General features: G+C 37.9%; 1 protein-coding gene across 10 annotated transcripts; it reads right to left on the reverse strand.

Moving 5' to 3' along the window:
* Nucleotides 1-20: 20 nt before the first annotated feature.
* adam15 (ADAM metallopeptidase domain 15) lies at nt 21-23520 on the reverse strand. Of its 10 annotated transcripts, XM_027149586.2 has the most exons (26): nt 22841-23520; nt 20313-20407; nt 13224-13300; nt 13017-13095; nt 12629-12705; nt 11457-11661; nt 10939-11004; nt 10613-10678; nt 9987-10156; nt 9797-9881; nt 9379-9527; nt 8681-8858; nt 8507-8599; nt 8174-8369; nt 7441-7549; nt 7019-7214; nt 6712-6789; nt 5563-5674; nt 5306-5459; nt 5114-5173; nt 4650-4758; nt 3677-3745; nt 2661-2741; nt 1877-1945; nt 1596-1765; nt 21-909 (listed from the first exon to the last, which is right to left on the reverse strand). In XM_027149586.2, the coding sequence occupies exons 1-26, from the start codon at nt 23085-23087 to the stop codon at nt 840-842; spliced, it is 3060 nt and encodes a 1019-aa protein (XP_027005387.2). In that variant the 5' UTR covers nt 23088-23520; the 3' UTR covers nt 21-839. The 10 variants fall into 10 exon arrangements, with proteins under 10 accessions (XP_027005387.2, XP_047667330.1, XP_047667331.1 ...); XM_047811374.1 differs by lacking the exon at nt 3677-3745; XM_047811375.1 differs by lacking the exon at nt 1877-1945.
* Between the last annotated feature and the right edge of the window lie 487 nt (nt 23521-24007).

The raw sequence follows: 24007 nt of genomic DNA on the forward strand, positions 1-24007 counted from the left end.
TTGCAAATAATACAAATTAATCATTTTCTAAAAACTTGTTCCTTGTTTATTGCATAAAAATACTGTATTTTGCAAAATAAACAATGATATCCCCAACACAATTTCATTATTTACAAAAGGCAAAGAGTCCAGACCAGCAGCATCAAATTATTTCATGCTTTAAAAAAATGACCATCGTGTCTCGAATGATAGACATGTGAGTTTTATACACTGAGATACTGTAAGTGCCTCATAGAAACGCCTGGGCTCCACAGTACAATAAGTCAATACTCTTTACATATCCTGCATTAACATGACAAAATGAACAGAATTAAACTTTCCTAAGACACAAACATATTAAGTAGCTTGCTCATGGTTATCGTAGTGCTTCAAGAGACTATCAACAAACCTTGTGGGTCATTTCTGAATCAGTAGTTCATAGCTACTGCCAAATCAAGTGCAGTGCCTTAGTTATTGGCTGGAAGATCAGGGTAGGTTTCTAGCCCTTTTACTGCAGAACATTCTTAACCCATGTTGAACCTACACTTACAGTATCACCAATGTAGCTGGCAATGGCACAGAAATAAAAATACTCTGTTTAGCAGATAACAGAGGACTTGATCAGACAATCTGAATTGTCTGATCCTTTCTTCATTGTCAACGCATTGACTAAATAATCATTTTGTGTTTGTTGTTAAATAGAACTTTAGACATGTTGTAAAAACTCCATTTAGACAAATTTGCTGGGGTGAATGCCGTTGTTTTCACTGTGCAGAATCACTCTTGGTCAGTACACTTAGAACAGCGTCACTCTTCAGCACACTGCCAGGCCACAGCACACAGAATCTGCATTGTAGTGCTTACACTTGGGGAGGTGTATGGAACTTCCTGGGCTGATGTGCTGCCCTAATGGGGGGTGCAAGGGGACGTCTAAATAAAAGAGAAAAAAGAAATTCACTGTTCTGGTCTACTTACATTTTAACCTTTACAAGGAACTGCACTTAATATCTTATTAATCTAGACATTATTCTGATCCCTCTTTTTAATAGCTTTTTCTTTAATGTGAACATTAACTGAAGCTCTATCTTGTATCTGTATGATTTGCATGTGCAGGTGCACAGGTGTTTTCCTAATAAAGTTGACAATTTGTGTACATCATAGGCACTGTAAAACACAATTTTACAGAAGCAATAATTGAAATTTGAATGAGAGATACATATCTAAAAATATACAAAAATCCCATTAATGACATATTTAGAGTTTGCATCAAATTAGCACTGGAACAATATGTGCTCCTAAACATTTTTCTATGCATGTACATACTAAACACCATGCATGTTTCCTTTAAAATATTGCAGTGAACATTATGAAAATAAACACAAAACTGAAAATAAATTAAATAGTATTAATAAAAAATATTAAAAGTGTAAATGTATGACTGTCCTAAAATACAACTTATCTCTGAATTCTTCTCAGTCATATAAGTCATTCTTAATGCTTGGTTGCTTTGGTCATCAGAAATAATGATGAGTGATGAAACATCTTCAAGATTATAACATGGAAAGCCCTCATACTACTGCTGAGTTTACAGAAACAAACTCAGCTGGCATACACACCTTGCAGGAACAGCAGCAGAAGGCCTGAAGATGTCAGATGCAGCAGCAGCTGTGTGGTGTCCTGATGGCTGAGAGGGGGGCAGCAGTGGCAAAGGGGCAGGGTAACCAGAAGGGTCTGCAGGCAAAGGCTTCCTGGGAACTGGAGGTCTGGGGGGAATCTGTTTCTGGCTCTGAAAGAGGAGAGTGAATATAAGAATCCAATATGCTGTTCATGGATGATAAAAAGAAGACTAGCGCAGAGCCTGAGGACCGTCTCTCTGCAGGCATGCAGCTGTTGGTACCTGTCTGTCAGACAGGACAGGGTCGGGGGGGAGAGGCTTGCTTGGTGCAGCCGGTCGTGTCACCTTCAACTGGAGATCCATTAAAGATGCAGAAGATTAACAGAGAAAAAACGGATGAAACCAAATACCTCCTCTAATTACCACCACTTCCTGTTACAACATTTATCCATCCCAAATGAATCACAGAGAATCACAAGCCATGCTTTAATCCTGCACTCGAAGAGAGCAACTGACACATACCCTTGATTCACTTAAGCATATAAGCTTAGTTACACTCATTTTCAACCACATGACCTGTAAAAGGTGACAGAGCAAGCTTTAAGGTTTCAAAATATATTCCAATTGTCCTTAAATTAGTTAAAATTGAAGGTTAAAAATGGAAATGTTATAAAGAGATAGCAGAATAATAAATATCTAAGTATGGATGCATTTTTTTTACTTACTCTGTCTCCTTTTACATTAGTTATTTATCATATGAATGGTGACCAGCAAGATCTACAGCAAATTAATACTCACTCCACTACATGATCAAATGCTGCTGTGAAACCCAGCATTAAAAAAAACGATTCGTTCCAAGCGCCCCTAAATTATAATCCAGCTAAGGTACGCATGCACTGGCACACAGAACTCAGGCACAAGCTACACAACACTGGAGAACAGGCTCAAGCTAGAAAGCAGGAGACATAAATGATATCATCAAAACAAGTGGTGAGGACTCTCTGCTGTGCTACTGTAGATGAAGCACGGTAACAGGAGTTCATGCGTTGATATAACCCATCACTACCTTTCGCTGCATCTTGCTCTCTGAGGGGGCAGGGTCAGGAGGGAGGGGCTTGTTGGGAGGGGCAGGCCTTTGCCCTGCCGACTGCGGCAACAGAGAAAACATGATCCAATATTACTATTAGTAGTAACTGAATATAATATGGAGGACGTTAGGACTCAGAGCATGGAGACTTCATATATGGTAAAACACAGGCATCCAGGCCCAAATAATTTTTTGCAGCATTAGAATCACTCCAACATGCTTAAAACTATGGGGTTAAGACTTGGGAAGTCAGAACTTGGAAGTCAGAAACCAAAACTGAATTCAAGCCAGTTTCCATCCAATTCACAGTCGCAGCATTGGCTTTCATTTTTTGAGAAATGTTCTATTATTTAGGCATATCTGCTTTATTGTGGGTTAGAATAAATAAGATCTCTTCATCATTCAGCCAAGTCTACATTTATGGAAAGAAGTGTGCACAGTTCTAAGTCCCTAAAAGGGATCTTCTTAGACTGTAGATTTTTTTAAAATAAAAAAGGGTTCTCCTAAAGTGATGACCCACAAACCCCTTCACAAATACATCACCACCCAGAGGTGCATGTAGAGAGATGATGCTTAGTGGGTAGTTGGTGACCTTTGACCTTTGTATTCAGAGATTGCAAACTAGTAAGCACGTAGCAGCTTTAGCGCTGGACTGTGGTCTTTCTGCTCTGTAAACAGCAAAATGGAAAAATTCTTTCTTGTTGAATGACACTAGAGACATACAGTATGGTGCTTTCAAGTCATGTTAATTACATTTAAAAAGTGTAATGAATAAAAATGATTTATTTGAATTTATTAAATACACTTAATATTTACACCTATAAAAATTAATGTATTACATTTTTAGAGACATTTTCATTGCATGGAGAACAGCATTAAGCACCACAAAGTGCTTAATCAATATAAAGTATATGGATGACTTGGACTGTGAATAAAAGTAAGAAATATGAAGTCCTGTCTTTCTCCAGGAATCTCTCTAGAGAAGTACAGTTTACCTGCACAGGCTGTTTAGAGACAGGATCGGGTGGAAGAGGTTTAGTAGGAGGAGCAGGCCTTGTCTGAGCCTAACCAGAGAGAGAGGAAGAAAGAAAGAAAGAAAGAGAGAGAGAGAGAGAGAGAGAGAGAGAGAGAGAGAGAGAGAGAGAGAGAGAGAGGTGGGGGTAAAGGGGCTAAAAAGGTCGAAGGCAGGCAGACAGCACATGCATGCATGTTCTTTAAATATTAAGTGGCAGTAAGTTTCAGTTAAAAGCAAGTGAGTTAGAAAAAGCATATAGTGCTTTTTACATAACACCATAAAGCAATGCTTTATAGATGAGTGAAAAATAAAAAAAGGAAAAAAAAATACAGCTGTGGGAAATGAGATATTTTTAATTCCTATAAAGATGCCATGGTCGGTCTATGGTCAATGTAGCCCTAAAAGGAAAATAAATAGAAGCTGAAATCAAGTGATATCGCTGTCACTTTGGGCTTAGTATAATAAACAGCATACCAGTGAGTGTAACACAACAGTCTGTTATCTTAAAGTCAGTGTCTGCAGGACAAGTGTGAGAATCTGGGAGCATCACAGTGATAAAGTCTTAGCCTGTTACATCCATACAATTTAAGATGCTCTGCAAAACCAATCTTTTCTTTAATTACTCAAGTGGCAATTTAGTTGAGAGGATTATACTGTAAATAGAAATAGGCAAAAAGGAAAATTAATATAATTAAGCCTGTTAATATTTCTTCCAAGAACTATCACATGTTACTGCAAACATGCTTGGGCACACAGTGTAAATTACACTAAAAACAGAATTTGTTTCAATTTACTATATTACTTATTAGACTAAATAACATTTCTTTATTTCTCATAAAGTGAGATTTTTTTTTGTATTTAAGGGTCAAAACTGACCACAGGTTGCATTTTGTTTTTTTTTCAAGAGGATCAAAGAGAGAAGTAACAACAGCATAAGTAGCAACACCTTGTACCTTACTAATGGCTCGTGTGAGTGGGATGTCATTCTGTGGGGTCCACTGGTACCTCAGTGGTAAGATCTGCTCTCCATTATGTGCGTTCAGTCGCTCAGTAGCAGGGGTTCTGTAAACAACACACACTCAGTCAGCACTATTGATTTTCACTATTGACTTGTGAAAATTATCTAGCTAAGGTCACTGTACTCATAGTAGTACTAAAATAACATGCCTTATGCAAAATGAGTCTTGTCTCAATACAAACCACTGAAAACCTCAAATATTTTATTACAAGTGACTGCAAAAATCTAGCAGTACACACTGCACTGTAGCCATTATACTGCTCACTGTATTTATTTCTTAATTTATAGAACAAATTCATATAAAACACACGCTATCTACCCGTAACACACTACATTACATATACATATGTGCAGCAATATTCAACATAACTAACCTGACTGCACAAATGAGTCAAATACCTCTCAAAGTGTTCCTCTGGTGGATTCATGCAATTTTCAAAATGAGCCACAGAAAGATTACTGTGTTATGGGTAAAACAAAGAAATGTGGAAGTCAAAAAGTTCTCCTTATTAGTAAAAGCAAATATGAAATCATCAGCTCGTTAAGACAAACCCAGAATATCAAGACTGCATTTCTTTCTTATGCTCTCACCGGCTGGGCTGTCTGGCCTTGCTGAAGGGTGTGTTGTTGAAACATAAGATCCTTCGACGGCATCGAGGCAAGCGGAGTGCCAGGAATAGTAGTAGTATAACTGGCAGCACGAACAAAAAGATGACAAGCAGAGCCACACGAATAGGATTGGAATCTACACACAAACATATGGATAAAGATACATTAATATACAAGGGTTATGTGTAAAGAGATATGCAGTTTATATAAACCAAACAAGCAAGCATGCAATCTGAAACCTCTTGGCTGTTGCGCAGGCCCACTGTCCACACTGCCTCCTGTCCCTGAGTATTTACAGTCTGGTGGCGCCCAGCCCACATCACAATGACAATTCCTATTGCTGTTACACACCTACACATGAAGACAAATAACAAATTGATAATGCTTCTTGGTACCTGCTTTATATATCAGGCTGCTATCAGTATTATAAATTTAGCTAAGAATATATAGTGCCAAATTAACTAAAATACCCTCTATGGCATGGCTATGTTAAATTGAAGGTGTAATATCTAAAATGGATCTTGCTAGCTTCTTTATTTCAGGTGTAGCGGCACAATGATCTTAAATCCGCCGAGGAGCAGAGTGGGGAGCAATAAATTCGTGACACGTTAATCATCCTTGCAGTTTGCTGTTTATTCTCCATCCGTTTGAAAGCGTGTTTCTAAATAGCAATGTATAACAGTGATTTGCTCAAGTTCAACAATACTGCTTCTCAATGCATATATTGTTCTCATACCGTGATTATACGGTCAACCAAAAAATATGTGCTCCTACACTCACCCCCACATGCTTCCAGAGCCACACATATGACATGTTTTAACTTTATTCACATTACATACACCTAACATGGCTCCTACATAAGGATTTTGTTTACATTTTACAGCCCAGAAATTAACCCTGCCTCCAGTGTCTTCACTTTAAAACCAAGTTGCTAGGAATATGTGTGTTTAAACAGAGATGACAGTGCTGGATGAATGTTTATGTGCTGGATGAATGTGAATGTTTCTCAGAAACCAGCTCATCTTATTTCCTTTCAGTTCCACTTATTGTACATAGGGTCACATGGAGATACCCTGAATGGAGACAGAGATATACCACACACCCGCTCACACACTACAGATAATGTTAAAAATTTCTAGAGATGGCAAAAAAAAAAGGCCTGAAAAAAAAAGGCCTGGGGAGGAAACCAGCACCCCGAAGAAATCCAGAAGCATGGGGAGAACATTCAAATGCCATGCACAGAGTTGCAAGGCAAATATGCTAACCATTAAGCCATCGTGCCGTAGAAAAGCACTTTAAAGAAATATTTACAGTGGCAAAAGTTAATCAGATATATGACTCATACTTTTATTAAAAAAAAAGGTGAGCTGCAAATGTGAACATCTCACCCCATGACCATAGCACTTCTCACGACACTCCTCAACACCAAGGATAGACACATCCTGACAGTGCTGGTCTAAACAAACCTAAAGAGAAGGATAGTATATTGATATTACAATAAATGTGAATACTGCAGTGCCATTATAGCATACCTAATTAGCTAATCGTATATATATACGTTTACTGTAGAAAGACATATACAGGTGTATATATACAAATTTAGTATTAAGCGCGCGCGCGAGAGAGAGAGAGAGAGAGAGAGAGAGAGAGAGAGAGAGAGAGAGAGATACAATGTGTATGTTCTTTACAGCTGACCTTGCCAAGACCACATGCAGTGCCCTCAGCTACCATGGCTGGATCAGAGACATCATCACCCAAGTGGAAATATGCTCCTCGACAGGTGAATTCACTGTGGTTCAGTTTTACCTTGGTTGTTAGAATCTTTGCATTTGCATCTATCAGGGGGCGGTCACTGCCACCCTGACACTGGATTCTACCACACTGCACGTCACTGAAAACAGAGCAAAACACAAAATTAAACACATCACTTGTAAGCATTCAGCTGTCATAATTTCATTCACCTATTAAAAAAAAAAACCAAAGTGATATTCTTGTTCTTTCTGTCATTCTTTATTGTTACATTCTATACAAATAACTGTTTGAATTTTATTGCATTTTAACTATCATCTGAATTTTAGAAACTATTCAAGCAGAATTGGGTACTTGAGGACACCTACCCATTTAAGCAAGGTATATAAGTACCATTGGGCATCTGGCCACAGTTGCCGAACATGTTGCCCTGTTTGTTAACAGAGGAGAAGCAGACTGCAGGAGCACGGCTGGAGTCTGAAAAAAATACACAGATTAGTTCTAACACGCACAACAGACAGGAGTAATTCAGACAGGAACTAAATGATGCCCCTTTGAAATATAATTATCAGTTTGAGATTAACCCACAAACTGCTTTTTATGTGCAAAAGGCCACTTTGAAACTTTTATTTTTCATAAAATTTGTGTTATTGATGTTTATTTTATGAATCCTGCATGTTTGAGTCATAATCTTGGAGAGACTTGCTACTGTATTATGCAGATTGAAAAAGCAATTGAGACAGTCAGAGTGTCCAGGAGACCTGTGACAGGTTCTCCAATATACTCAGTAAAAATCGCTGGCTAGTTTTCATATAAAACCATTTCATGCAAATTGTTCCTTAAAAAAAGCAAAAATGTTGTACATCAAATATTGACTTTGCTTTTAATTTATTTCTGTTCAATGCTCTTTATGGTATTTTTATTATAAAAACATTTAATAAATTTTTTTTCAAAGCATTTTTACTATATTGCATCTCTTTGCAGGTGCCCAAGACTTCTGTGTGGGATATTTAACATACTAAGTAAATATTCTTACAGAATATTAATACAAATGGCTCCTTTATGTTTACATGATTAAATAAGGGAACAGGTTTCACTTACTGGCTCCCCACAGCATATGACACTGCTCATCGATAGTGGTGCACACTCCGCTGTAGCAGAAAGAGGTGCCATGATGACATGTCTCACCATTTTGAAGAAAGACATTAGGTGGGCAGTGTGGGGAGGAACCAGTGCAGTACTCTGGTAGATCACATTCTCCCAGAGGCTCTCGGCACAATGATCCACCAACACGCAGCTGCCAAGAGCGAGCAAAGGAAATCAAGCAAGCAAGAAATGAGAGAAATAGGGATATTAGTCAAATCTATTATTACAGTACTAGTTAAGAAAATGATTATGTGTGAATGGTAACAAACATAAAAATCTCATACATACTTTGCAGTTCTCACAGCAAATGCCATCAGAGGAACACTGGGCATCCGGAACTAGCTTACAGGTGCTTGCATTACAACATGGATCAAAACATTCCTGCACATATACACATATGTCAGCACACTCTTCTTTAGATACATTTAGTTGAGTGTCAACAGATTCAATACAAGTTCTTACATCAAGTAAGCCACAATCGCACTCCTCTCCTTTCTCCACATACAGGTTGCCACAGCGTGGTCCTCCCAGCATCTTTTCTGGCTGGGGCACGTTAAAAAGACACATACCACCACCATGCATCAGGCTCAGAGAGAGATCTTTCTCACTACAGCTGCTAAACAGCTGACCTGGCATGAACCTGTGAACAGAACACACACAGCTTAATGTGGAGAAAGCTAATTGTCTGATAATGCTGGACCTTCTGAAAGATGCATCTAGCTTCCTTAGTAAACTGTGGCTGTTGGATTTTAATCATTCGAGAGCATTAGTAAGGTCAAGCACTGATGTTGGGTGAGGAGACCTGAAACAGTGTTTTAATTCTTCCCAAAGGTGTTCAGCAGTCTTAAAGTCAGAGAACTTTGTAGGCCACTCAAGTTCTTCAACTAACCATGTCTTTATAAATATTTAAGCACTCATCCTTGTGATTTCACACAAACAATGATGTTGGACAAATGCATGGATGGACAGATACATATGAATACACTCTGTATTGATGAGTTATTCGCTATTTACAGTAGCCCTAATAACTAGCTAGTTTTAAGAAATATTCATCAGTTTCCAAATCTACTCAAATCTTGTTAAACCCTGATGATAGTGAATAGTCATCTAACATAATTATTATATACAATTCTTTCACTAATCTACCAAGAAGCACTCACCCTGTAGACGGCTCCATGATGCATCCCCCAAGGCGCCGTTCATTTGGACACTGACAGCTACGCTCAGCTGTGTCATGGTTCATGCCCAGGTTATGGCCAAGCTCATGTGCCACTGTAGATGCAACCCCCAGCACACTTACCAGGTGATCCTACAGCATAAAAAAGGGTGAAGAGCTTGTTCTGGTCTGTGCTATCTCACTTCATTCATGCTTTTTTTCAGTATTATATACGCCGTACTGACTGACAGTGATGAGCAATGATGAGCAGTTTCAAAACTGCTGCATACTGCGTGAGAAAACCATAGCACACTTTTTACTAGCAGCATAGCAGCAGTCTCTCAGTAACTGTCAAATACCTAATGGATGCTCTACAGCTTCTAAAATGCAAATACTTTTAGATGTAAATGGAAGAGCCTTACCACATTAACTCCTCCAGATCTGTCTTTAGTGCACATTGAAGACTGAGAGGCCATGCCAACTGTTGTACCATCAAATGACTCTCCCCTTAAAAATATAAAAACAATTCAGCTTTAACATTATACACTGTTATACACATTGTTTGGACTAACACAGCACATGCCGTCCAAACCCAAAATGATTAAAACCTACATGATTAGTTGTGCGTTGTCATGCCGTAGTCGTGGCAGCAGCTCTCTAGTCCTCCAGTCCAAAAAACGGCTGAGTGTGTCACTGGGGCTCTTATCTATCAGGATTTTATCTTGATCACTCCAGATCTCCAGCCCCACCAGGGCCACTCGCACATTCAGTGGCCGGTAGAACTTAGATACATACAGGACAGGAGAACAAAACATCAACTTGTAGATCTTTTTTTTATCCTGATTTTACTCTAAACACTGAACTGAAGTCTCAGTTTAAAGACAGTTTTTTTTTGGTGTACATTACACAAGAAACAAAAATTCAGTCTTACTACTAAATATCCATTTATATTTGTTCAAGAGGCCTTTTGTTTAATTTAGTTAAAAACTAATCCATGTCGGTGGCACTGTAACATGGCAAATTATGCAATACATAATAATAATACCATACATTCAGGTCCACTAAAGAACAAATTTACTACCTCCTTATACAATTAAGGGTACCAATGCTTAAATGTGTTTTGCCTAAATACACTTTTGAATTGACTGAATGCTGCTTATAGCTGTGCATTTGTATTTGTACATGCATACAAACAAAAAAGAAGACATTATTAAACCAAATTCTCCAAATGAACTCACCCAGTCTACCTGGTTGGCCACATCCAGCATGCGATAAATAATAGTGTTGTTCTGGTAAGTTAGGTACTGTGACAAAGATATGCAAAAATAAATAAATAAATAAAATTACCAGTAGATGGTGCTGGAGTAACAAATACGAATATTACTGTGCTGCATGTTTTGTTTTTGTTTTTTTATATATATCTGACTAATATATAAATAAAAAAATTTGACATTACTTTCAAACAAAACACAATGGACTACCAAGCCCTTCATGATAAAGTGAGAGCTGTGACCATTTAGAAAAATAGATTTACATGTACACTGTAACAGAGACATACACTTACCTCCTTGCGATCAACCACCAACACCAGTTCAATGTATTTGGTCTCTAAAAGAATATCTCTTTTAGTCTATGAAACAGAAACACAGTGTACAGCAAACTGATTCTCTGTTATGATTAGAAACAGCTATAGGATCATACCACACACACACACACACACACACACACACACACACACACACACACACACACACACACACACACACACACACACACACACACACACACACACACAAACACACACACTTATTTTTATTTATTATTCATTTCTTGATTTAGTTATTTATATGCACAGTCTAAGAAGTAGTCCAGATTTTGATTTCACAAGGTATACAACTGTGTATGTGACAAAAACACACACAGACACACTCATACAAAACACACACAAGCACACACACACACACACACACACACACACACACACACACACACACACACACACACACACACACACACACACACACACACACACACACACACACACACCTACATACACACACATACACACCACTCAGCTCTCACCCTGTGTATTTGTGGAATAATCTGAATGGGTGGAATAAAGGTATGAGAAACACCACATCCCCCAGATTCAGAGCTCAGCTGCTGGGTTGGGTAGAGCATGTGAAAGTCCTCCTCTTCTTCTGAAATACCACTTCTCCTTAGGTATTCATCACATTTTTCTGGTAGCAGTTCAAAACTCAAACTTTCATTGATTACAATCACTCCCCTGCAGAAATAAGAAGTGTTACTTTAATGATATAGATTTACCTTTCCCCACTACATGTCAGATTATATTACATGCACATGGGCTTAAACCCAATACTTGTGCATAAATGATACTTATGCATGTGAAAAATTTCCTAACTTTCTTATACTCATAATGCATAGAATTATTCTAATCGTATGTTAGAATATCATCTTTACTCTCTGTATTTCATATAAAGAAATGCCTGTCTTGACACTAAGCTGACCTGGTCCTTTCCTTTAATCTACAGGCCATGTTGTGATCAGACACATGGTTTACCAGCATGAAAAAAATACAAGCAGTAATTAAATCTCCGTGTATAATTCTGGAGCAGCACTTTGATGTAGTTGGTAGCATTTTGGCAACACAGCTCCAGGGTCAGTGGTTTGATCATGAGCGTGTGTTACTGTCTATGACAGTAGATGGATTGGCGATGGCTGTATATGGTTTGAATGTGCACTTAGAGATCTTGGGACACATCATATCTATTGCTCCTAGAATAGCTTCTGCATCCACTGCCACCCTGATCAGTATAATGTGATTACTGAAGATTGATGAATGTTTCACTCTGCACAAAACACAACACTTTTTCAACACACAACCAGGACCGGCTCTGTACTTTTTGGAACTAGAGACAGAATCAGATTTTGTAATGGTTATTTAAACATACTCATACTTGTAATGGTTATTTAAACATACTTATATTCCTTTCATTACTTACCTATAGACTGTGTTTACTTCTAATAGGTTGTTCCAGTCTCTCTAAGATACATAGTCACACGCACTCTTTTTGCTACATAACTAAATGTAATGGAGAGTAATTTTGCTTCAGAAAAATCACACCCTTGAAGATTATATGAACAGGGCTATTACATGAACATGACTGCAGAAGCACTATAATCTAAATTAAATCAACCCTCAGCAGACTGAGTATAGAGAGGAGTCTTACCGTAAACCATCGCAGGTGCTGACAGCCACACGGGACTGGGAGAACCCTCTCACAGTGCCATGATAGTAACACTGAGCCTAACAAAGTACAGGTTTAGTTAAATATTTCACGCTGCTTTGCCATTTCCCTGTCCCATCTCTATATCTATCTGACATACAAAACACACAAAAGTCTACTTTCAATTCCACAGGACCCATGAGCAAGTGCCTCAGCATTTCTGAGACAGAAGCAAAAGTTACTGTGTCTGTGAAATGCAAGGTGCTACCAGCTTTACATCTGCCAAAGGCATTTCTTTAAAGTATTAAAATGAATCAAACCATTTTATTTTGTAGAATTTAAAGTGCATTAATTAATGTGCACATTAATGAATGAATAAAAATGAACATACCACCTGGCTCTCCTCCATGGACACCCCAATTCCATTTGGCAAGTAGTAGAAGACATTAGGCGGCTTACGCAACAGCTCTCTGCAGAATACAGAAGATCAACACGATTGAGGTGGTAGAAATAAAGATAAATAAAGAAAATGAAAACATAAGATAAGCATAATAATGCATTGCCCTCATCTGCTGTATATCAGTGATTGCATACTCACTGGTTCTTTTCCAGGTCCAGCAGAAGGAGACTGTCTCCCACTTGCAGCCCACACAGCAGTCTGTCTGGGTGACCGTTCTGCAGAAGAATAAATCATGCTTGATAGGCACCATTCAGTGATTTTTTATAAATTACATTATTTGCAAGAATATAAATGAAAGAATATAAGCATATAGCCACAGTATATACCTATTGTGTATATACTACATATAATTCATATAATTACAACTGCAACATTAAGAATTTTGTACATGGTATTATTTAAAATATCGTACTGCAAAGTCTGGAAGCAAATTGGCGTTATGAAAGCTAAGTCCGGCTTAAAACCCTGTATCGCTAATGCTATTGTGAAATCCTGCATAGAGATTAATCGTATCACTGGAAATACTCTGGTAAGTGCTAATATATTATGTATGAGAATAAAGTTCTGCATAAGGATTTTGTGTGTTTTTAACTATCCTAATTCTATACAGTATTATAATACAGGTGCAATTTGAGCAATTTTTGGTTGTGTATTTTGGGAATTGTTTTAGTAAGTTATAGTTATTGAGATATTCTAATACAACTTATCTAGTAAATTTAATAGTACATTAAGTAAAGCATCCTTTTTTAAAATCATCCGTTTAATTAAAGCCTATCCCTGCCCAAAAAATAATGCATAGAAGTCCATATACAGTACATATAAATTACTTAGCAGTGTGATGATCTGTATTCGCTTTAACATACAGGAATGCTATCTCTTTAATGAACCAGGTCCTTTTTCTGCTGCTAGAAAGATTTATACTCATTGATGAGTTCTGGTGCACTCTAGTGAGATGTCTAATATCCACTTCTTTTCCCCACACACATCACCATTAAGAACAAAAATATCTGCTGATCTTGCTGCTGACAGAGAGTTAAGTGAGGCAGGCAGTGCTGCACTATAAGCAGACTTCACTTCCTTTTCTCTCTCTTAACAATCATCTAACATCCTTTACCTGAGTCTTGCTTGCACAAATCACATTTCCCCTACTTATGAGTCTCTTTCCTGCACAGAGGAAAGCCAGAGTAAGAAAACTGGCAGATCAAGTGATTGTAACAGACATGTAGCTGCACTAACACAGACACACATGCACAAGTGATAACCACCAACCCCACCCCAGAGGACTGGTGAAAAGTGAAATCTCAGTCAGCTTCCTTCTGCACAGTCACCTCAGTTTCCTGTCTTTCTTCTCTCCCCCCAAATGGGAACAGAGGCTTCACACAAAAGCTATCTCAAAGAAAACTGCCCTTATCACATATTCCAGACTGAAAGGCACCAGGAGACTTATTAGACTTACAGCACATATGTGAGCTTTTAACCATTCCTTCTTTAAGATTTAATTTAATTTAATTGATGGTCATTCTGTTTGTCTATTTTTACATTTGAAACTGGTGCCGATCGTACTAAACCACAGAGAAACAAGAAACAAGAACCTTCTCATGGAACAAGGTAATGGATGATGAGAATAAGCAGAGAATGGAAATCGAGAAAGAGGAAAATCAAAGGGTAACTGAGAAGGTATAGGAGTTGGGTAAAAAAAAAAAATAACTGTGGTAAAAAAAAAGAGTAAAATGAGTGAAAGAGTATGAGAGGTGTAAGCTGGCATCTCTCAGAAGCAATTGCAAGACAAAAAGAGGTGTCAAGAGACAGAAAGATAATTGCAGTATGACGCACACAACTAAGCAGCCAAACACCTCCCACATCACATCATCTTCCCTTCCTCTTCTTCTATATCTTATCCATTCTGTCTCCTTCCTCCTGTTTCTTTCTGACCTTTTCACTCATTGCATTTTTGTATGCCTTTTGTTCTCCATGTTCACACTGCTATCTCCTGACTCTCTGGATCATTTCGACCACTTATGCTGATGACTGCACCACCCTTTGCTACTCTGGCTTACTATTGTGCATACACCCCACCTCCTGTCCATGATGCAATGTCCCTACACACATGTTCCAGCTGGCGGGATGACCTCAGCAGCACATGAATGCTGGGTGTGGTTTGTAAGCAAGGCTCAGCAAGAACTTAGGGAGGGAGTGGGTAACATTAGTGGACGGATGTGGGGTGAGAATGATCCGTCTTTCTTACAGTCTCTCATAACAGGAGATCTATAGTTATTGGATATTATATTACAGTGAGTTTGGTCTTGTGGCTATGAGTAAGTAATCCACTGTGGATACAGTAAAGCTAGTATTAAGGAACAGTATTACTACAATATGTTTTTTATAAAATATCTACTTCCAGACACTGTTGGTTTAGATCCTGATTACACTAAAACACTCTTTGATCAGCACTGTGGATCAAAAGCAAATGTTATGAAATTTTTATCAGATTTTTAGTTCTAGTAAAAAAAAACAAAAAAAAAAAACAGACCACTCCCTGCCTCTGATGTTCTCTTGGCTTCCACACAAATATGTGAAGTTATACAACACATAATAATGTTTCAAGAATTTTAGAAAGATGGGAAAATGAGAGATGAAATCTCCATGAATCCTGATATTCTCCCTTGGGGAGAAATAGCCTAATTTTCAAACACAGTGTCTTGATTTCATCCTTTCATCCATATCTGTAGCTGCAGTGCTTCTCCTGTAGCACATTGGCAGGTAAAAGAATGATTGTTCTGAGTTGTAGTCATGCTGAAGTAAATCAGTGTGTCTGCACCCTCAGATACTCACTAAACAGCAGTCAGGCATTTCAGACCTTAAGTAGGTCAAAATGCAAGTGTGTCTAAGTTTAAGTGTTAGATCAAATTTAATTAATCAGTAGTGTTAAGAGAGATCAAGGCTCAGACAAACCAAAATGTGAGTCAACACCAGTATAAGCCTATTCAGAGTTTAGTCATATAAATTTAGTCTCATTTCCAAGAGCAACACTGACAACAATGCTGGCTATAATATAAGTGATTTACATATTAATGTGCTTTTTAATGAAATGAAAAGAAAAAAAAACAGGCTGGTGCAAATACACAAGTTTATATTCTATATTCTATATTCTAAGTAATAACAGAAATTAACTTGATTGGTGGACACTGCACACCATTCAATGTAATAATAATCAACTTCTGGATGGTAACAGGCTTTCAGATTGTGTCAGGTCACATCACACCACCCTAACATTGATTATTTTTCTTATAGCATGCCTGTCAATGTACATACATGCAAAAACTGACAACTGACATCTAGTATTTCCTATTTTTATTCCAAATTAACCAAATATAAGATCAATAAACAATGAGACAGCCTGCATAGAGGAGATTAAACTCTTGAATATATGAAAGTGACATGACATACAGCTAAGTATGGTGACCCATACTCAGAATTTGTTCTCTGCATTTAACCCATACAAAGTGCACACACACACAGCAGTGAACACACACACCCGGAGCAGTGGGCAGCCATTTATGCTGGAGCGCCCGGGGAGCAATTGGGGGGTTTGGTGCCTTGCTCAAGGGCTCCTCAGTCGTGGCCAGCCCGAGACTCGGACCCACAACTTTGGGTTACGAGTCAGACTCTCTAACCATTAGGCGACGACTGCCCCCAACATATATGGTGCCAGGAGAACAATCTCCTCCTGAATGTCAACAAGACAAGGGAGTTGATCGTGGACTTAGACCTGTCATGGTCCTGTCATATCAACACCATAGTGAAGACGCCCAGGAGCGTCTTTACCACCTTAGATGCTTGAAGGACTTCAAACTGCCCTCTAAGCTACTGCTATTGACCTTCTAAACCTGCACCAATGAGAGCACCCTGGCAGGAAGCATCACAGCCTGGTTTAGGAACAACACTAAGCAGGACAGGTAAGCTTTCCAGAGACTGCTGTGATCAGCTGAGTATAACACCTGCATTAAACTCCCCAAATAGCAGTCCATCTATAGCATGTGGTGCTGGGCCAAAGAAGATAATGATGGACCTTAGCCATCTGAACAATAACCAGGACAACACCTAGAGCTTGGACTTTTTCTGGACTTGTCTGTACAACTCCCATTACCTCAACTGACCCTTTACACAATACAGACACTTTGTACAACACCCACTACCTCAACTGACGTTTACATTTTCACGCACTAAAACAAGCACACAATTGACACATAATGAATTTTATTTAAAACAGTCATACTATATTCATATTACTATATATCATTAGTTCATGTGTCATTTTCATATGATATATCTTTTATATTTTGTATTTTACATTTATTTTCCTCTGGTCAATGTACAGCAAATTCATATTATTTAATTTTATTTGAGTCTATTTTTCACAGCAATTTCCATTAATATTTATTTATTGTACCTTATTTTATTTTATTGTACTGTATTGTACCTTATTTACTATCAGTAACTACAGTGGAGCCAAACAGGAGAAGTATGCAGTGACCAAAGTGAGGAATGTTCGTTTAGACCCAGTGACAGTCACTGGGAGTTTAAGAGGTTAATTGGGAGTGGGCTCAACTAATTCCACATCAACTGAGGTCAGACTTGGCACTGGCAGTCAACTAATTGTTAAAGGCTCAGGGTGGACCAAAGGATCATACTTTGTTCATGAATGGGTGTCCTTTAGAGTGGAACAGAAAAGGCTAAGAAATAACACATATACATACATACACACGCTGACACCCACACCCATGGCATCACCCTACCCTTCCTCTTTCTCTGAACACAGACACACATTGCTCCCCACCTTTCCTCACTTTTGGAAAACAATCTAAAAACAGATCACAGTTGCCATGGTTGCATAAGCAGCCTGATTCATTCAAACACACACACACCCTCTGCATGTTAGAAATGGGCTTCCAGCTAATGATAGCTGAAACATAGAGACCCAGATGAGTGGCTCAATCGGTTAATGCTCTTGATTGGAGGAATAGGGTTCAAGCCCAGCACTGCCAAGCTGCCACTGTTGGTTTCTTGATAAAGTCCCTTAAACCTCTTTGTATCATGGCTGACCCTGCACTCTGACCCCAACCTCCACAGTTGGGATGCGCTGTAATGTATATGTGACAAAATAAAGGCTTCTTTTCTATTCTGAGGACCATGTTGGAAACTTCCAATTACCAGAATGATGTAAAGAAGAAACTGGAAAAAGTGACAACCTACTAAGTATTAATATCTTGAATATAGTCAGATTTATGTAGTATTTCTTATTACAAGATTACAATAAACCCTATACAATACATTTAACATATTTTGAAACATTTTTACTAATTTAAAGCTTTCCACGTTCTTATTCTATTAGCAGACTCTTTTGTTTCTTTTAAGAAATAAGTGCTTAAAATGAGCAAAATTATCTGCCACTAGAAAAATTGAACCATTGTTACCAGTGCTGGATGTCGTCTGCTAAATTTTCACTTGCTAAGATTACAATCATTGTGAAAGAATTAATGCTTAGAAACTATGAGATGTTAAAATGCTCACAGACAAGTCTTCTGTTCATGTCTGCATGTGTGTGTGTGTGTGTGTGTGTGTGTGTGTGTGTGTGTGTGTGTGTGTGTGTGTGAGTGTGTGTGAGAGAGAGAGAGAGAGAGAGAGAGAGAGAGAGAGAGAGAGAGAGAGAGAGAGAGAGAGAGAGAGAGAGAGAGAGAGAAAGCGAGAGAGAGAGTTTGATTTTGTGCTCCCAACACCTGCATTTCCTCTCCACAAAGTTCTAAAGCTAAGCAGAAAACTACAGTGAATGTCAGTGTCTGGTCCAGTTCCTGAAAGCACAGAGAGTTTTCTCAGTCATGTCTTTACTTTGTGCTTTTTTAAAGAGGGAACAAGAAGTGATGAGAGGCGGATCTGCTGGCTAGTTTCCTTTTTTCAGCCCTCCTGCAATGAAGGAAGGAAGCATGGGCTCTGGCATTTTTTACTTTAGACTTCCTGAAATAAGTCTGATCTGAAGAGAGGAAGTAGAGGCAACATTAAGGGGATGGTCATGTCCTGTGCAGCTGAGAAGAATCCTGATATCATATCCTGTTATATTAGACACACACACACAGAAAGCCCCTTAGAGTACAATAGTAATCCTAGTTAGGAACACAAGGGTAAACCTTATCCCTAATGACAATGCTGATTAAGTTCTGTTGAGTTCTGTATTATAGGTCTTAGATTTTATCAAAGAAATCTTCTTAGGGAGTTTTCCTTGCTCATTCGTTATCTAAATCTAAATCTTTCTCAGAATTTCTATAAAGCTGCTTGTTAAATTAATTGAATTTAATATTTAATTACCAGCCCATTTTTGAAATTAAACTCTAAGGTTTTTATAATAAAAAATGAATAATAAGTGAATAACAAAATAAAAGTTTCCAATTAGTTGAGAACAGAGTTCTGTAATGTGTTGATAAGACTGTTTGATATATAAGTAGCCTAGAGCCTCACATAAAATGTATACAGATTATGAATCACGTGATGTCATTTGAAGCAGAATCTGTATATATAATGTATGCATAGTGTATAATAAAAGAGGCAGAAATATCAAATATAACTATACTATATAATCCTGCTGATATTGTAATTGGTAATTATCTGTTGGACATCAGTGCTGGTTTCCTAAATCCAAAGCACATGACACTTAACACGTGACAGCTGACAGTGACTTGGCTCTACCTACTGCTTGACTGAGAACAGAGAATAGGTATTGCATACAAGATTAAATTAGTCTGTGATAATACTGCTGGAGCAGACACACAAAGCAGCGCTAAACTGATTTTCTATTTTGTTTAATTTGGTGTTCTATAAAACATCTAATGCACTTAGAAAAATATGACTAGCAGACAGAAACCAGCATTCTGCTTGTCGTTGGGAATATTGCAAGTTTGAATACTGACAAAGCCACAGTCATCCGAAGCCAGAAGTCGTAAAGAGCAAAAATTGGTCATGCTCTGTGTGCGGAAAGATTGCCGTTACTCATAACCCTGTCAGTCAGAGAGGCACTAGACAACTGTGGATGTCTGTGAGCTCATGTATGTGGACGAGAGCAGTTAGGATTTTCTGCTGATTGTGTTCAGCTGCCATGTTATTCAGCAGGAATATTAAGCAGTTTGTTTCTACAGAAAACTGATAATATAGTGCATACTCGTATTCCTATTCCCTCACCTGTAAAATGTTTCTCAGGCTCCTTCTGCGTCCATCCATGATCACAAAAGGTCTCGTCTTCCCCAGTGGCTTAACTCCTCTGCTACGACCTGCCACTACAGGGAGACAGAGAAAACATAAGCAAGCATATAAAAAAATATACCTGTTTGTCTACATAAGTTATTGTTCAGCTATTATCTGTATTTCTCATTTTCACGGTGTACTGCTTAGTCTTATTTTTGTTCTAAGGCAATCACAAGGACGACTTCCAGACACAGAACTCCAGCCTGTCATGATAATGACATCATCAGTCCTACTGTACAAACAGTCTGACTGCCACCACTTATCAACATGTGCTTATCCATTACACAACTGTAACAGTTTGGAGTGTGTTCACATATTTTTGACCACAAAATAAAAAAATTAAAAACTGGGTGTACTATTTTACATGCAAACAATAACACTACATACTATACTATTACAGTACATACCATTAAAGCTACAGTCCATTGGGTTGTTAAAAATGAAAACAATTACATTATTTAGTTACTATTATCTAGAGCAACTTACATTTGTCTCATTGTTGAGATACAGAGGGAAAAATGCTTTATAATATGTCCCTGAGCTGCTGTTTGTTTCTCTGACAATCCTGTCAGCACAGTGGCAGGAGTATGGGGTTAGAATAGGTGGTATATTTGAACACATACATCATTCAGCAGCTTACATATGGAAAGTGTTCTTACACCCCAACTTCAAGCGCGAAAGAAGTCTGACTACAGCATGCCAGTCAGAAGTCAGTTGCCAACCGGGGGGAAGAGAGTGTGAGTCAGAATGAGACTCAGTATGATACTATAAAAGTAGAAGTATACAGTACTGACAGTTTTTTTCCTAAACAGGATTGACTGTCAAATGACTGTCGGTCATGGAATTTGTATTGTTACTGAGTTGTGAAGTTGCTGAGCTAGAGAACTCTTAATACCTGACTAGTGACAGCAGAAGGTGTTTGAGCAAGTTAGTATATTTTGAAATTTCTAAATTGAGTTATGAAGGCAAAAATAAATTGGAGATTGAATCTAGTCAAAATTATTTACTATTTCTTATTATAAAATTGCAATAAAGAAAATCTAAGATAATTAAGCCTATTTCCAGGCATATTGTACTTTTTTAAGCTCTTATTATATTGCCGGATTATTTTGCGTCTTTTTTGAAATACTTAAAATTGGCAAAACAATACATTTTAAAATAAAAATCAGCCCTCAATTCTCTCTGGAAGTGTTTTTGTGCTGTCAAATATTTTTAACATGCATTTGATCTGCATGAATAAATGGACACAGCAGAACCCATAAAGAAGTGTTCCTCATAAAAGTGAACAGTAGTAATAGAATTTTTCAGCCACAGAGACAGAAAGTCTAAAATCCTGTATTCAGTATTAGATTTCACTTCTTTCTTTCAGCCGTAAGCACGGCATTGCTTTGTATAACATGCACCATGGACTATACTCACTGCATGAAGACCAAATCTATTGTTTGATGTATTAATATTATTGCATTACCACATAGAATTATTATGTATATACCTGATGTAAACTGATGAGTCCCAGGATACGGTTCTTTCATAATTACCACTAATGCACAGTTCCACTTAACACAGCTCTAGGCATAAATGAGGGAAAAAGTAATACAATAGTGGTGCCAGATTTGCAGTTTGCTGTGTATATAAGATCAGAGCTCTCTGTTATTGATATTGATATATCAGATACTGTCAATTTATGATAAAATTTCTCATCTTACTCTGATAAAAAGCAGAATGTTTTTTATGTGTGTGTCACATACAATCACAACAGCATTAACAACACTGACCATTTTAGCTTCTGGCATCATGTTGTGACTTTTCATACTGCAATATCAGTATTTATATTACTTTAGATAAATAATAATTATTTTCATGTTAAACATTTATCTAGTGGTACATTTACAATGAGGGTCATTGTAAATTTGTTTTGTGGAACTAATCAGTACATGTGTGTGTCTGCAGCTGTGTATGTTTGGGTGGGTAACTGTGACCATCTGTGGTCTGCAAATTTTGTTTGTGACTGAAGGCCAAAGCTGGGCTCCTATTAACTACGTACAGTCAAACCAACAAAAACCTTTAAATACATTAATTACATGCTATTATGTTACCCACGATTTCTTAACATTAACATAAAGCATCACCTCTTCTTTATTTGGTAATAAAGTTCAAACATGGCTCTTTATTCAATTTTACACTGTGCACTCTCAGAAACTGTTCTTTTTCTTGTTGCTTAGCAGTTAACATATAGTGTACACAAAATGTACCAGTATTAATCTTTTATCAATACATATGCATATAGGATATGTTTAAAAAAAAAAGCCTTCAAAGATTTCTGTCAGTTTAGGTACCTTACATCTTTTGTAAAGCGGCTGTATAGCATGCATGTTGACAGGTGAAAGGTAAAGGTAAAAAAAAAAAAAGATGTACCCTGCAGTGTATTTGTGACCTTTTTCAGTGAGAGTGTAATGATTCCGTACCTGAGTGAGCAGAGTGAGTTATTGTTGGTGCGCCCCTCAGAATATCATCTTGGCTGTGTGTCTCTGTCCTTATATCAGTGCTGAAATCTTCCACAGGTAAAGCTTTAGTCCACGCCTTCTTATGCTGTAGACTCACTCTGCTGTTAACACTTTGTGTAAGTGTAGCTCTAAATGCTATAAAAGAGGTGCCGTCAAAAAGCAGCACAGTGACAAGGGTCCGAAACACAATAAGAAAACCGTGGTTCATTGTCTAGGTTTCCATTCGGTGTAAAAAGGAAAGAAGTAAAAAAAAATCTGCCAGAGGTTTGAACAACGACTGCATCCAGGTGTCGGAGTGAGTGCGTGCTACGTCTTTAGGGGACACAGTATCCGTAAATAATGGTAGGTGGAAACAAAAGTATACTGTACGCGTACTGTACACCTTTCACCTGCTGAGCCTGCGGTCCGAACTCAACACTGTATAGTATATCGGCCCAGTGATCGCGCCTTCACACGCAGTCGTCATTTCCCATACAAAATGTCTCCGATGTTGTCAGTTTCAAAACTGGTAGAAAGGACAAGACTCTCTGCTTCCCAGCGTGACACATCTTAACGTATCGCAGTGGTAGAACCAAGCGTGTGGGTCTGCCGCTCTGACTGAACTAAATGTTTACAAGGTCGCTGTAGTGCTCGTCAGCAAGGCGGGATTTCCTCCTGCTGTTTAACCCTTTCATAGCCGACCACTAAAGAGAACACATAGTACAGACTTAAAACATAATGAATTCTAGTTCATGCTTTAAATAGGTGTTTTATTAATGAGCTTCTGCATAGGTTCACGTTTATGTTAAAGATCTTTTTTCCAAGAAAAGTTTATTTTTTTTTTTTCAAACTGTTTTTTTTTGTTTTTGTTTTAAGAATAATAGCAGAAACTGTGGTGAAGTTTTCTCAAATGAAATATCCAACTAGTATTTCTGGAAGGAGTCTCCAGCGTCAGTGTTTTGGAACACCGTAGGTTTTCTGCCACAGGAAAGTCTTCAGGACTGGCAAGATGATCAACTATGTTTTTTTATCTTATTAATTTCATGAAAGGAAAACTGAATGTGAAAATGAATGTGTTTAATGTTGAGGGAACAACTGTTTATAGCTGTTGTACCCTAAATGATAAGAACTGTGCATTTCTATGGATGT

This window comes from Tachysurus fulvidraco, chromosome 3, assembly GCF_022655615.1.
Source record: "Tachysurus fulvidraco isolate hzauxx_2018 chromosome 3, HZAU_PFXX_2.0, whole genome shotgun sequence".
NCBI lineage: Eukaryota > Metazoa > Chordata > Actinopteri > Siluriformes > Bagridae > Tachysurus > Tachysurus fulvidraco.

Bases quoted from the DNA above. Each gene is read 5' to 3' on its own strand.
- adam15 (XM_027149586.2), bottom strand. From the start codon at position 23,087: ATGAACCACGGTTTTCTTATTGTGTTTCGGACCCTTGTCACTGTGCTG. The intron at 11,005-11,456 runs GTGAGAGCTGAG...TCTGTTTCATAG, and splicing joins TTATTCCACAAATACACAGG to ACTAAAAGAGATATTCTTTT. The intron at 4,759-5,113 runs GTATTTGACTCA...TGTTGTTTACAG, and splicing joins CCAGAGGAACACTTTGAGAG to AACCCCTGCTACTGAGCGAC.